Genomic DNA, 14,255 nt, shown 5'->3' on the forward strand with positions numbered 1-14,255 from the left:
CAAAGTTAACACTGCACAATAAAACATCAGCTTTGATTTGGACTGATGTGGACTTGGCTCGGGTGTACACAGTGCAACTCACTGCACAGCTCTGGGACATCCACAGGTGAGGACTTCAGAGAGCCACGCAGCAGAACAGCCCACAGCTCACCTCTGACATGCTTCACCACCAGATCCACCATGTAACAACAGCTCAACAAGTGCTGGCCAGATTCATGCTCCAAGATCTGTATCTCAAGGAGGAACTAAACTCTGACTAGAAACAGCCATCACAGTGCGTCTGTCAGCACTGCTGAGAAGAAGTACTGATTTCACTGTTTGAATATGTTCCTGCTTAATCAAATCTTGCTGATTTGATTAAGATTTTATTAATAGAAGGTGAACAAATGCAGGCATTCTGCACTGAGACCAAGCACACAACAGCATCAAGTACAGCAAACCTAAGCAGCGGTAGTAATTTATACAGGCCAAGTAAGCAGGCATATAATTGCTTTAAGTAAACTCTGACTTAAAGAAGAAACTACATTTGAATTGAATATGGATTGGAAGGAGGGGGGGGGGGAAGACAACATCTTTAAAGAAGATCCTCTGAGACATGTAACTGTAGAAAGGCTGGCAAATACAACATTGATTGGGAGTGAGGTAACCACAAACACCGCTGTCTCAAATGAAAAGGGATTCGAGGTCTGACCCAGAAAACAAGCATCGTAACCGCCGGGATAAAAATTTAATGATAAACACAAGATGCTCTGCATGCAGGCCAGATTGAATTATCTGATGTCAGCCAGTAAATGCAAGGCTCTCTGAGAAAGAAGAGCTGCTTGCAGCCACCTTCAACTCACAGCTCAGGTTGCACTTAATCAATCCTTGATATTCTGCCATCTTCTGGCTTGAGCTTTGGCAGCAGCATGAAGAAAATACAGGAGAGTGCAAGAAAACAGGCACATTTCTCTAAGGGAGAGCCAACCCTGTCTAGCTCATCTTTGCCTCTTTGCAAGAGATTATTAAAGAGATCCACTCTGGGACCAGTTCAGGCAAGCTGTGTCTCTATGGGTTACACTCACAGCCAGTGCTATACATCACTCTGTCCACAGCCTGTACAAATTCCCTTTTTGAAAGATTAAAACAACTCTACAGCAACTAAAATAAAGCTGCATCACTCTGCTTTCCTGCGGAGTTTGAAGCAGTATAACGAAGCATGAAAGATCAGGTCTATTACAGCGCAGGTTCAGATCAAATACCATTTTCCCAGGCCAGTACCAAGGTCCAAAATACATATTTCTGCTGGAAAACCTTTCTCTCAACACTTCTCTCCTCTTGTTTTTGGTGTTTTTTTTTTTTTTTTTTTTTTTTTTTTTTTTTTTTTTTTTTAATTTTTAGAACCATCCTCTTATCTCCCAAGATCCCGACGGCACCTCTGGAAAGCAGGGAGCAGCTGCTATGCAGTGCCACAGCTCCCAGTGACAAAGCAGCCCGTAATGCCTGGCTGGCCTGGCCGTGCTCAAACACAGTGCTGCAGCTGCTCCCCGAAGTCAGGCACCACAAAACCTGCTCACAACCGAGTGGCCCTATTTTTCTCCAGGGCAGCAACCTGTCTAGAGAAAAAAAAAAAAAAAAAAAAGGGTACATGATGCCACAAGCCACTGCTGACAAATCCACATAAAATGCAACACGCTGAATTAGCTGCAAGATCACCACCAATTTCTCCAGTGCTGCAAGGTCACGCATCCCTTCAGCTTTATGCACATGGCAAATCTTGCTGTAATCTATGATTATTCACATGTAAAGCTAAGCACATAAGTGCGTGCGAAACTAGAGATATAATCATTAAATGTAACAGATAATTGATATTTATACTGAGAAGAAAATTGACTTTTGTTAACCTCAGCTATTAAATTACTTCTTCAATACTATAAGAACGCAACAGCGAGCTATTGATCACTAGATTCATTACACTTTTATGACAAATTTGAAAGCACAGTGCCATTAAGTACAATACTACAGTTGGAAGAGAAAGGGGTGGGTGATGTTTGGGTTTAAAAGACAATAAAAACTCTCCAGTCTGCTAAATTCTTACCAAATGTATGTAAAGAACAAAGTATTTCCGTGCACAACCAACTCACATCCTCACAGGTTTTAACCATGCCTGTTTTGTTTGTTCTTTACTACTGCAAATTTTTACCAAAGCAATGCAACTAACAGAAAGCAAATTGGAGAAGGGCGTGCTGGAGACCTGCCAAAAAAATATTTCATCGTTCATTGACAGATGAACTGCAAACCTCAGTCCTGAAAAGTGCATTCTCTCAGGTTGTGAAAATCACAAGATGAGAGAAGTGCTGGGTAACAATGACCTGTATGTGAGTCTGAAGACATTTCAGGCATCAGATACTTCCAGCTTTCATAACAGCAGTCATATTTTCTTACAGTTCCACGTTACTAAATTAGCTGGATAGTTTTTAAGGTATTTCTGAGGGGACTGCAGCATGCTATTGTCTTGCAGGCTCTGATCATCACAGGCAAAACAACAAATTCACCTTCTGCTGGGCGAGTCACAGAACAGCTTTTAGTTCACAGCAATTTACGAGATGCTTTCAGAGATCCAAGCTATCAAAGAAGCATGAGGGGGAAGAGGTAAGCAGCAATGGAAGTCATATAATTTTTGTGTTCTAATATTCTAAATATTTATTTTAGCAATCAGGTGAAGTCAAACAGTTGAAATTTAAGTTCCCCATGCTGTTCCATCAACTGTATAGTCACAGCTCCATAAAAGGACGCCTCGTTCTTACAATTTGTTTTCTTAGAGAAGGAAAATTACTGAAAAGTAATCGGAATGAAAGCCCTAAACCAGTTTTCCCTTTGTTGTCTCTCACCTACGTTTGTGAATTCTGTGGGAATGTCAGTTCCCCATCTCCCTTCACTTTGCCAACAAAGGACAACTCACCAGCAGACTCAGGAGTACTGCAAGAACTGGGAACCAACACAAATGTTTTGTCTGAAACCACCTCAGCCTGACTTCTGCAATACACCAGGCTAATGTATGGACAATTGAGTTTAATTCTCAGGATTAATCTCCTTTGTTTATTAATCATTTAGGAACTAAATTTATTCTGCCTACTTTCTACATACTGCCTGTTTGGATATAAACACAATGGAGAAAATGAAGAAAAAGAAGAGCTGGAGATTTTGGCAGCAGCGTGATGACAACTGGGGTTTCTGGCTCCGAAAAAAAGTAGAGGAGGTTTCATTAGAGACAGCAGAGCAGATACAGTAGAGCAGACCCAAGGCCAGGCAGCACAGTGCCCAGGCTGAAGGGCACAAAGGAAGGCAGGATGCTCTCTGCAGAGCTGGGTCCCAGCTGCAGCCTCAGCACTTGGGGACCTGTGAGGGTCTTACCAAAGCCTCTGCGGCCAAGGGAAGCCTCAACATCAGGCAGGAGCCAAGGAGAGACCTGCTATACAGCTGCAGTTTCTCAAGCCTCTTCCCACAGCCACTGTCTGGGTTAACCACTGTGTGGCACTGCCCCTCCAGAGGTCACAGACCACACGTGTCTTTGGCAGACACTTTTTCAATTGCATGGAAATAAAGAGAAGCAACAGTCAGTGAGACAACAGAGAAGCAAAAAACAGGAAACAAGACCTTCAAGTGAAGTAGCATGGCAAGTGGGAAAGCATCTAGTAAATAGCAGAAACAACGGTGGTTCTAATAAAGCTTAACATTCTCTTTTCATTCCTGCTGTCTTCTAGGTTGCATATCAGCTCGTAGGTGCCCAACAGAATTCAGAAGGGTTCACAAAGTATATGGGAGTTACCTACAGATGATGTATTTCAAGTCACCTTCCCTGTCACTGATGAGTGAATTTTACAATACTTTACAGGCAGTTTTCCTTTCATTCCACAATGCACAATCATGCCATTAATGTGGAGTGGTGTCATAAAATACAGAACTCTGGTAGGTTGAAGGGCAGTGTCCTCTGCCCTGTGATGTTTTCATTTCTACTTACTAGTGTGACCTCTTCTGCAGGACTAATAATTACTGAATGCAAGCAGAATACAGCAAAACTTTACTTCAACTGTTGCGAGTCATGGCAATCTCTGCCAAGAGTTTGGGATGGTTTTAAGACAGTGTTGTGAAAGAATAAGAGAAGTGAATAACTAACACAAAAGTTCTGACAAAGTTTAGCACTGTGAAAAAAAGGAAGTTGAATTTCTCCATGTTTGTTTTTCCTCCATACTGTCCCTTAAAAAATAGTAGAGAACAGTAACAAACCTAAATGTATCTTGTTCCAAGACACACCTGTCTTTGTGATCAAAACAATTTCATAGAAAAAAAGTTATTACTCTTTTCCCAAGCATTTCCCAATGCGCATCTGCCTCATTTTGAGTATTTCTGCAGCAAAGTAATGGATACAATTCATTGGAAAGTAAAGGCTTTACAAGCACTATACTTACCTAAGATAGCATTACAATAAAAACTTGTGCTGCTGAAGTGATTTGTAGATGCCTGTAATTATTGCTTACCATAGGGCCAAAGGGAAAAAAAAAAAAAAAAATCACCCTTCTTGTCTGAAACTGGTACTTCTTTTGAATTTGTACAAGAAGCAGCACAAGATTTCAAACAGTGAAGAGCAAATGAGCACTGCTCAATGTCATACTCACCCAGCAATAACAACTCCATCACAAGAATGTACATCACACAGGATTTTTCCCAGCTCGTATTGCAGCTGACTCACAGCACCACTGCGGTTCTGCACAGGAAGACAAGACTTGCTATTAGTATTGCAATTCATTCGTCTACCAAGTTTGTTTGCTTCCACATAGGACAGCCTTGAGCTTTCCTGTTGCTGCTGACAAGTTGCTGTGCAGCTGAGACAGAAGACCCATGTATTTCATGCTTCCCTCCTGGAACTTTTTACAGACAGAAAAAGAACAAGAAAGAAGTCATCATTCACCATTATCGTTTGTAATCATTAAGCAGAGAAACGTAACCATGACATCAAAGAAATGATACCTTTCTTTTTGCCAGGATACGTAATGAACAGAGAAGAAGCCTTCATCTTACAGGTTGACTGTCAATACCAAAGGATGGATGAAGTAAAAACATCTTTCACCAAAGTCACAGGAACAGAGCTGCAAACAAAGACCCATTCCCAAAAGCAACTGACCATCAAGAAAATAAGAAGTCTTACAGCTGGGGCAAAGTCTCATAAATCCCTCAGCAGCTTTCCCCTTTTAACTAGCCAAAAGAAGCTGCAATGCAGAAGACCAGCTTTTCACCGCCACTTGTTTGAACCAGGTTCCCATTTTTCTCCAGCATCTGGATCCCATTAGGCCAGTCTCTCCCTTTTACCTTCCAGTTGGTTCGCAGAGCACGCTCTTTGGCACGGCAGTCCTTCAGGGCCAGCTTCCAACAGGGCCGATCAGAGATGCTCACACCCAACAGGTATCCTTCCTGTTGGCACAGCCGGTACCACAGCACTTCATCTTCTGCGAGCACTTTCCATGTTCTGCTGACCTGGAAACCAAACATACCTATGTATCTCACATTGAATCATGTCAGATTTTGTATAAAAAGGGGGAATGGCTGTTCACAAGGGTGGACAGTGATAGGACAAGGGGGAATGGTTTTAAAGTGAGACAGGGGAGGTTTAGGTTGGATATGAGGAGGAAGTTTTTCCCCCAGAGGCTGGTGAGGCACTGGAACAGGTTGCCCAAGGAGGCTGATGTGGCTCTGGGCAGCCTGGGCTGCTGGTTGGTGACCTGCACACAGCAGGGGGTTGAGACTGGATGAGCACTGTGCTCCTTTGCAACCCAGGCCATCCTCTGATTATTCTAAAACAACACATAACATTTCTGTTGATTCTTTTGAGAAAAACTCGGTCAAAATACTCAGATTCCCCTCTGCTAAAATTGCACAAAACACAGATACCAGCATTTGGTGGCCACATTGCTAACATCTGACATAAGCGCCACAGAAAATTTGGAAAGGAAAGGGAACAAGAAAACAATTAAGGCAGCATTGTAAGCTTTGAGCAAAAATATGAGTTTATTTTCACATTTGTTATTAAGAAAAGCTTGCAGATCACGCCACCACCCTACTGACAATGCCTGATTAGGCCGGGTGACATTAGTGATTTATAACCTATTGTATTACAGTATGCATAAATAGGAATGAATTATTAAGTTTTTCAAGTGGCCTCAAGTTGCTGTCCATTTCAGAGAAAGCCGCTTCATCATAACCAATTGTGGGCTGAGAATTAAAGATTCAAGAGGTGAGAGGCAACTTAAGTAGCATCTGTACTCTGTAACTCTTAATTTAAAAAAAAAAAAAACAAAAAAAAAAACCAAAACAAATTTAACCAATGAAAACTGCTGCCAGTGAAAGCAGTAATCAATTGGACACTGCTTCCAGAAGACTGAAAAAAAAAAAAAAAAAAGCTTCTTGGGCTGACATCATTTTTAGCTGTTTACAATTAAGTCCCCAGTGCCAAGATTACACCAAAAATCTAGGTCTTGCATTGATACAGAACCCCACAGCACCCATCACCCCATGCCTACTTGCCATTGCTTCCACGCCGACACAGCATAGCACAGAAGGAAGAAATTAACTGCATTACTCACCCCCTGTTTAATAAAATTAACCCCCTTTCTATTTTGTTATCAACACGCATGCTTTGCTCCAGCCCTGCTAGAAACACAGCTGTTAAACACAAAGCACAGCCTCACAAAGTGGCGTAGGTTAGGAGGAACAGTGAAGCTGTGAGAACCCTGCAGCTGGTGCAGGGCTGCAAGAAGTCCCTGCATACTCCACAGTGCCCCAGCAGCAGGTCGTGCTCAGCAATGAGCAGCTCTGACTCAGGACAAGCCCTGAGAACACCGTGAAGCTTCTGGCTGGTTTATTTACACTGTGCTGCCTCCATTGGGCTTGTTGGAGTAAGACACACATCACAGTTGTGCTTTCAAAATCCAACATCCTGTCCCATTAGGAAGGAAGAATTGCATCATGTTTCATGACTGGTTTCCTTCAGGAAAGAAAGCAAAAAGAAGAGCAACCTGTAGGTGTTTTAGGATCTGATACCTGCACACAAGAGCAGCACTCAAACAGGAATACCAAACCCAGCAGCTAGCATTCCACAATTCCACTCAGCCACCTAAACATTCAGAAGACACACAACCCCTCTCCACCACCAAAGAAAGCAACCTGGCTAGGGCAGCGCTGCCTTACAAATTACCAAACAGCCCTGGGCACCTCTAGCACTGTGTGTCATCGAGTGCTACAAAAGCAAAAACTCATGTGTAACGCTCCTGTCGCTGCAGGGACACACTCAGGAAGCTCAAAGTAAAAAAAATATATGTATTTTTTCAAACTGCTAGAGTTTCATGGGGAATTTGCTCTGAAGTTGATTTTAAAGCAGTATAAACCCACACTGCTCAAAGGAAAAACCAAGCAGCATTTGGTGTCCCCACAAAGCAGCAGAGCGCCCAGCAGAGCCACGAGGCAGCTTCTGTCCGTGCATCAACTCCAACAAGCCCAACTCTGCCCACTTTTGATTGCTTCAATTGGAAAAAAATAAAATTAATAAAAAGGAAAAACACCACCGGAGTTTGCCAAAGCAGACAGTGCTTGTGCAGACCTTTCTTGTTTCAAGGCCATAAAAGTATTCCATAAAGACAGCTAAAAAAAAAAGGAGAAGGGGAAGACAATCACATAAAATCTAGATGCCTATTCAGCTTTCAGGAATAAACATTCAAAGGGAATAGAGATCCTATCCTATTATGATTTTTTTTTTTTTTTTTTAAATCAAATTACATCGAATCCTGCTGCTTTACAGGCACGACTTTCCAACGGGTCCCCAACGCAGCCTTTTCTTAACGCACCAAAACTGGCATGGCAATCCCTTGTAAAAGCCCCACTGAGCGAGCCTCAGCTGCAAGAGCCCTCTAATAAAAGTATCTCGAGCATTTTGCTTTACAGCACCACTGTGAGCTGCCACATTAAAACCAGCCACTGGCTCCAAGTCAGCTTTATTGGAGCTGCCTGAATCGGGGTTTCAGGTGAGGCCCCAAAAGCCGCAGCATCACAGCTTTATCTGCTTGCACCCACGCATTCTGTTTGTTGGAGAGAAGCTGTTGCACACAAAGCTCTTCTGAAATGACAGGCATAATTATTTCCAAATTTACACTCCATGCCAGCTCCTACAGTGATCAATAACAACATCTTATGGGGTTGTTTATAGATTTAGAGGCTGCAATTTAATTTTGTCATTAGTGTTCCTGTTATCGTTTTACTATGATTCTCAAAGCAACTTTGGTTTCCCCTGAGCTCTGCAGAGGAACAATTTTCTGTCTGGAGTTCAGCAAGGAATAATGCTCTGAAGGACTTCAGAGGCTTTTGCTGACATAGGTTTTGCTGTTTGGTTTTGTGTCTGGGGATTTTTTTATTATTATTACTTGTTTTTGCAAAAGCCAGCAAAACAAAGTAACCAAAGAAATCCACCTCTTCCATTGAATCCTGAACTCTTCTAATCCTGTCTTAATCAACTGGCTTAAATCCTAATGAAGGTTTATTCATCCCTCCCCATCTGATAACTGCCTTTGCTTCATTAGGTTTGTTTTCTTCTCTGGTCACACAAAGATAGACTCAAGGTTCATTTGCTGAATCCAGGGGCCTCATTTTGAAGTATCTGGACTTTCAATTCAGTACAATGCTTAGCGCCAAGTAGTATTTCAGCCAAAGCCATTCAGATGCACATTTACCAGGTGGAAGCTGCTCATCTTTTCAATTCGCAGCCATAATGTTATTTTAAGTCTCCTCCTAAGCCCCAAGCTCAGGAAATCCTCATCCACCCCTTTCTCTGCTCTCTCTCCCCTAGCTGAGAGGACGGGGGGCGATTATTTGTACACCATCACGATAAAAAAGAATGAACATAAAATACCTAAGATTTTATTTTTCAGATTTCTGAACACTCGACAATTCCAGACTCTTTAACAGCAAGCATGTGAAATTCTTGATCTGTGCAAGACAATTCATTCTTAAATTCCTAGAAACAGGCTCTCCTGTCCTAGATACATACACAATTGCTGTGTTAGTAAACATTTCCAAGCGTCTCGCAGATGAGAACACCAGCAGTTCAAAGACAACTTCCCACTGATCTGTTCAGAAATAGAACTCTGCCCTAGTGTTGCTAAAATTCAATGCACGCTGTCTAGAAGTGTTTCCCACCACAAAATGTAATTTATGCAGCCTCTGGTGTTTACTAGAGAGCAGTAACACAACTGAAGAGCACAGAGCTTCACACACCGGACGCATCGCCTTGTCCTAAAGCTGACAGTTTGAGGCCAGACCCTAAGGCCACGAGCCCTGCAGAACCAGCTCCAAATAACACAAAGGGTTCTGATGTATTCCACGTGCCACAGTGGCCCAGGTGATTGTTTTCCCTTTTTCCTCCACTGTAGAGCCAGAACGAAGGAGAAAATGTTCTCAAATTCTCATCTCAGCAGTCACAAGAGTCACTCATTGCATGGATCCTCCTTCTAACAGCCGGACAAAAAATAAATCAATCAAAATGTTCTCCTAACTGTCCATAGGGCCAGTGCAAAGCTGGGAGAAAAAGCACTGCGATGCTGCTGAGACACTGAGCCCCAGACACCTTTCTCTGCTCGCTGAAAATAGGGGATATCAGTAGGGCCTGGTCTGCTGGAAACCAGTGGGCATCACACGGGTACTGCACACCCAGCACAGCTCAGGAACTGGTGACACCATGAACTGATGTGCTGCACATGGCTTCAGTGTTCCAAGTGTCATACAGATAGCTTGTGTTTTATGGTACTAATTCCAAAAATCAAAGAAAAGCTGCGGGAAAGAGGGGGAGGGGGAAATATCAGGGTGAAATTAAACTTCTCCAGAGCAGTCTGATGTGATTAAATCTCAAAGAGACTCTGCAGTCACGCTACCGTACTGTTTGTTGGTTCCCAATTTGGCTTAAAGAACTAAGCAAACAGGTTTTCTCCAAAGGCACTCACATAGTTCACAATGCCAATTCCACTGGCTGGCCCAATTTCACTAAAGTCCCAAGGCGCCTTAATAAAAAAAGCTTTCTAAGCTAACAACGTAAAGCAGCAGGGCTTTCCATTTAACAGAAGAGGGCTTTCCCCCGCCTCCCTTCACAAGGCAAAATCACCAAGAGAAAAATGAAAATGGCATTTATTTTTATTGCTCCTCTTTTTATTTAAACATGTCAAAAGAAGCCAGCTCTGCACTAAAAGCATTGGATACCCATCTTGTTCAGAGAGCCCCGTAAAGCACTGGGCATGTGCTCAGCTACCTGTCAGCTGCCACAAAGGAGCATCTGACTCAGTCTTCGTAAGCAAATGAGAAACGTGGAAAATCTGCTGAGTGTTAAACACATCTTCTGAGAACAGATTCAAATTTAAAACAAATGTGCGAGAGAGAAACTGAGTGCAGCTCAACGCAGAGAAAAGGAGCAGCCCTGTAGCAGCCAGGCTTTTTGCTACACCACGAGGTAAACTGATCAGGCCTGAGAGAAACAAAAGAGAGAGACTAAACTAAAAGTAATCAACTCCCCAAATGCAATGCTGTTCCATTTTGTGGAACGTGGCCTTAACTGGTTGCATCTCCCTGTATCAAATGACTGAAACTCAGGATGTTTGAAAGCTTCATTCTTCTAGACAGCACCAAGAATCATTCCACAGAATGTTTTTCCTTTGCACCAGCAGCCCCATGAGAGGAAGTACTTCTCTTCTAGCAGCTCCTGTTCCTACAAGTCATTAGCAAGTCAAAGATTTAAGCAATAAAGACCCATAACTGCTTAAAACTGTGACTTGCTCAGACTCTAGGTTCAAAGACTAATTTAATTTCTGTGCACGTCATTCAGTTAATGATTGCATTAAGCTTGCCATCCACTACAAAGCTTTACCCTGTTGTACACATTAACATTTCTTTATCTAACAAACTGTCCAGGGAGTATTTCCAGTGTCTCAGAAAGAACCATTCTGATTGGATTTTAAGCAGCAGCAAGACGTGTTTTGTACATAAGAGTTCAATGAACACCAGCCTGAAGCACTAAACAGCGATGATGGGAGAAGCTGGCAATTCACATTCACAACACTATTTTACAGGGTAATCAGCACTTGCTGATTTAAGTTTGCTTTGGAGACTCATTCAGAGAGGAGGTTCATCTTTTACTGCGAAAAGAAAGGAGACAGGCTCAAGAAGAGCAGATGAGTATCTAAGTACAGTTGGCTGTGTGTAAGTTAGTACGGCCACTTGGAGAGAGAGGCAGTTAGTGGTGACACGAGAACTACATCAGAGAACACACTGTGAAAGTGCTATTGCAGAGTACTGCCACAGAATGCTATAAACCAGGAGAAGGGGGTAGGAAATCAGTATCACTTAAGAATTTAGTTTTGTATGAAACTACTAAAGAGAAAAAGTTGCTACTCTACAACGCCTGTCAACTGAGAAGTGTTGGGGGGGAGCAGCTTTATTGCCATTCTTGAGTGCTGAGCTCTCAGTGTTGTAGCAACACTGTCACCTGCTTCTGACTACACTTGCTTGAATTAAAAGATCTTTGCAAACATTTCTTTTAAATTATAAGGTCTTGGTTATGTGCAAGTCACAAATGTTTGGGTTAGCTATGCTTGACTGGAGGCTATTAATATTACTTTTCAATATGCAGTTTGGGAAGAATTTCCAGTAACTACAACCAGCTGAGCCACTAGGACTAACACACACATTCCCTGCATCACAGTGCCTTATTGCTGCTTGAGCACACGTGCTCATTTGATGTGGAAAGCAAACTGCCAGCACCGCTTACCTGAGCACACTTTCCCAGTTCAGCCTTTCCCAGATACTGAAATATCTTCAATGCCAGTTCATATGGCAGATGGACATCAAAGAAAGGAACCTCATTGATTTCATTCTGGAAAGACAAAGAAAATAATTTCTTAGGCTTCTTTATTGCATAGCCAAATAGCAGCAAAAGTTATGGGCAGCCTGATCTGGTGGGGGCAACCAGCCCAGGGCAAAGGTGGTAGGGGGCTGTAAGAACCCTCCCAACCCAACCATGCTGTGTTTCTACAATCTCCCCAGCAGTCTCCACTTATGCCAGGCTGGGACTGTACTCTGACTCTTAGCACTTCTCTGGCCCAAAGAACTTCATTTTTCAGCAGGTCTCTTCTACACGAGCACCTTGCTCATTAAAACCTGGTCTATTTGCAGCGCCAATAAAGTGGCAAAACAAACACCAGGTTTCCAGTTACACAGGAAAATTATTGTATAATACACTTAAAAGTTTTAATGCAAAGCGTACCACATGCTAGAGACAAGTGTGCAGACAGCACAAAGATGGGCACTGCTCCCATTGGGCTGTTTCAGCAGGACAGCAGCAGCCTCTAAGCACCAAACCCTGCCCATGTGCTGAGGCTGCTGGCAGCTTGCAGTGGCCCTCCTGCTGCATCCCTTCTCTCCTCTCCCAACGAGGCCCACAGGCACTGCTCCCCACTGTGGGTTTGCACAAACACTGTTTCCACGTGGCTTTAACTGATTCCATCTCCAAAGGGGACACTAAATAAATAAATGGATTCCAAGTGCATTGCCACAGCCACACACAGGCAGAGCCTGAGCTGGGCAGATGTGAACCAGCCTGGCTCTTGGAGCCACACAGCCCAAATGAAAGAGAGGAGCCATGAGCAGCGCTTAGCCCTGGGCTTATGGGCTTGGGCACAGCACCACTGTGAGTACATCGCTTCCAAATTGGAGCTGACCCACTGCCAACTAGAACCCAGTCTGTCCATGTGTACCAAACATACAAGGCTGCCTACAGCCCTGCCAGCACAGGCACAGCGCAGCAAGGACAGCTCACCCAGGGAAAAGGGCAAAAAGGACTACAGCAGATTTATAAACTAACCTACAGGAGAACGCGCAGCCACACTGTGAGCATCAGGAACACAATTCTTGTGCACTGTGAACATAAGAACTCAATTCTAATGGGATATTAAGAGTGCTAAGTGTTAACATCAGTGCTGGTGAGCAGCAGTGACCTGGCTGAGTGCTGGAGAAGCACAGCCCTGGGACTGCTGCTCCCCTAGACAGGTTCCTAGGGGCCAATGGAGAGCTGATTCCTTGCAGGGATCAATCTATGCCTTGCAGGCAGAACTTCAATCTGCTCCTTTTTATTTATATATGTTTTTTTAAAGTAAAAAGTAAACAGCCACAGTGCAGACAGTGAGAAAAATGGGTCTCCCCATAGTTGCAAATAAAAATTCCATTGCGTTTGAAGGATTTGCCACCACAACTTTTAATGGGCTCAGAACTGTACTTAAGGCTCCTTCCCAATTAACTCTTCTATGCAAAGAACTCACGCTTGTTTTCCTGCTATGCAGCAGCGTCACAACACGGAGCATCCGACACACCTACACTGGAGGGGCTTCAGTAAGGAGCAGAAAAGAAACCGAAATTCTTAAAGCAAAACGCCACAAAGCCGCTCTGCAGGAAGGAAAATCCAGCCGTAGGGCTACGGGGCACGCGCAGCCCGAGATCGCACATGTTCTGACGGCCCCCCCCCCGGGCCCCCAACACAACAGGACAGGCCTCGCCCCGCAGCCCGCCCTACCAGGTCTCGAATGAGCTGTCCCAGCAGGTCGTCGGCCTCATCCCTCGCGGCCTCCTCGCGGGGCCGGACGGGCGGAGGACTGCTCGGGGCCGGGCTCTCGCCGTCCAGCAGGCCGCAGGCCAACGCCAGGCAGCCCGACCCGTCCCTCCCCGTCCCGCCGGGCCCCTCCTCCGCCTCCCGCCTCCGCTTCTTGCCGCCTGCCGCCAGCTCCTCCCGCCATCGCCGACGGAACAGCTCCAGCTCCGCCGAGCCCTCGGCCATGGCGGCGGGGCCGGCCCGGAAACTGCTCCCCGCGCCCGCGAGTTCCGCGCCGCGAAGGTTCCTACCCCGCTGCCACCGCGCGGGAACGAGGCGCTGAGTGCCGCCGCCATTTTGTGCCTGAGGGGAGAGCGCGAGGCGCGGGCGGTGCGCGGCGGCGGAGCCCCGGGGCGGCTGAGGCGGTGTCTGTGGCGATGGATGGACCGTGTGCTGCCCGCCCTTCTCCCACCCGCCCCGCGGTCTGTCCTTCATGCACTGCTGCTGCAGCACGGCCGGCTGGGAGAAGAGGAGAGAACGTAGAGGGAAGCGGGGATGTTCACCTCAGTGCTCCCCGCTGCCCACAGACCGTGCCCAGCACCGAGCTGTC

At 44.8% G+C, this 14,255-nt stretch overlaps 1 protein-coding gene across 1 annotated transcript in view; it reads right to left on the minus strand.

Annotated features, from left to right (window-relative positions):
* FBXW8 (F-box and WD repeat domain containing 8) overlaps positions 1-13,891 on the minus strand; it is a gene marked incomplete at both ends in the record, with an annotated part of 44,777 nt that extends 30,886 nt beyond the window's left edge. The window contains 4 exons of the mRNA XM_079543987.1: positions 4,656-4,744; positions 5,347-5,511; positions 11,834-11,938; positions 13,631-13,891. Coding sequence (XP_079400113.1) covers positions 4,656-4,744; positions 5,347-5,511; positions 11,834-11,938; positions 13,631-13,891 — 620 coding nt within the window. The remainder of the gene's footprint in view (positions 1-4,655; positions 4,745-5,346; positions 5,512-11,833; positions 11,939-13,630) is intronic.
* Positions 13,892-14,255: the final 364 nt, after the last annotated feature.

The sequence above is a fragment of the Tetrao urogallus genome (genome assembly GCF_951394365.1).
Source record: "Tetrao urogallus genome assembly, chromosome: 17".
NCBI classification, from domain to species: domain Eukaryota; kingdom Metazoa; phylum Chordata; class Aves; order Galliformes; family Phasianidae; genus Tetrao; species Tetrao urogallus.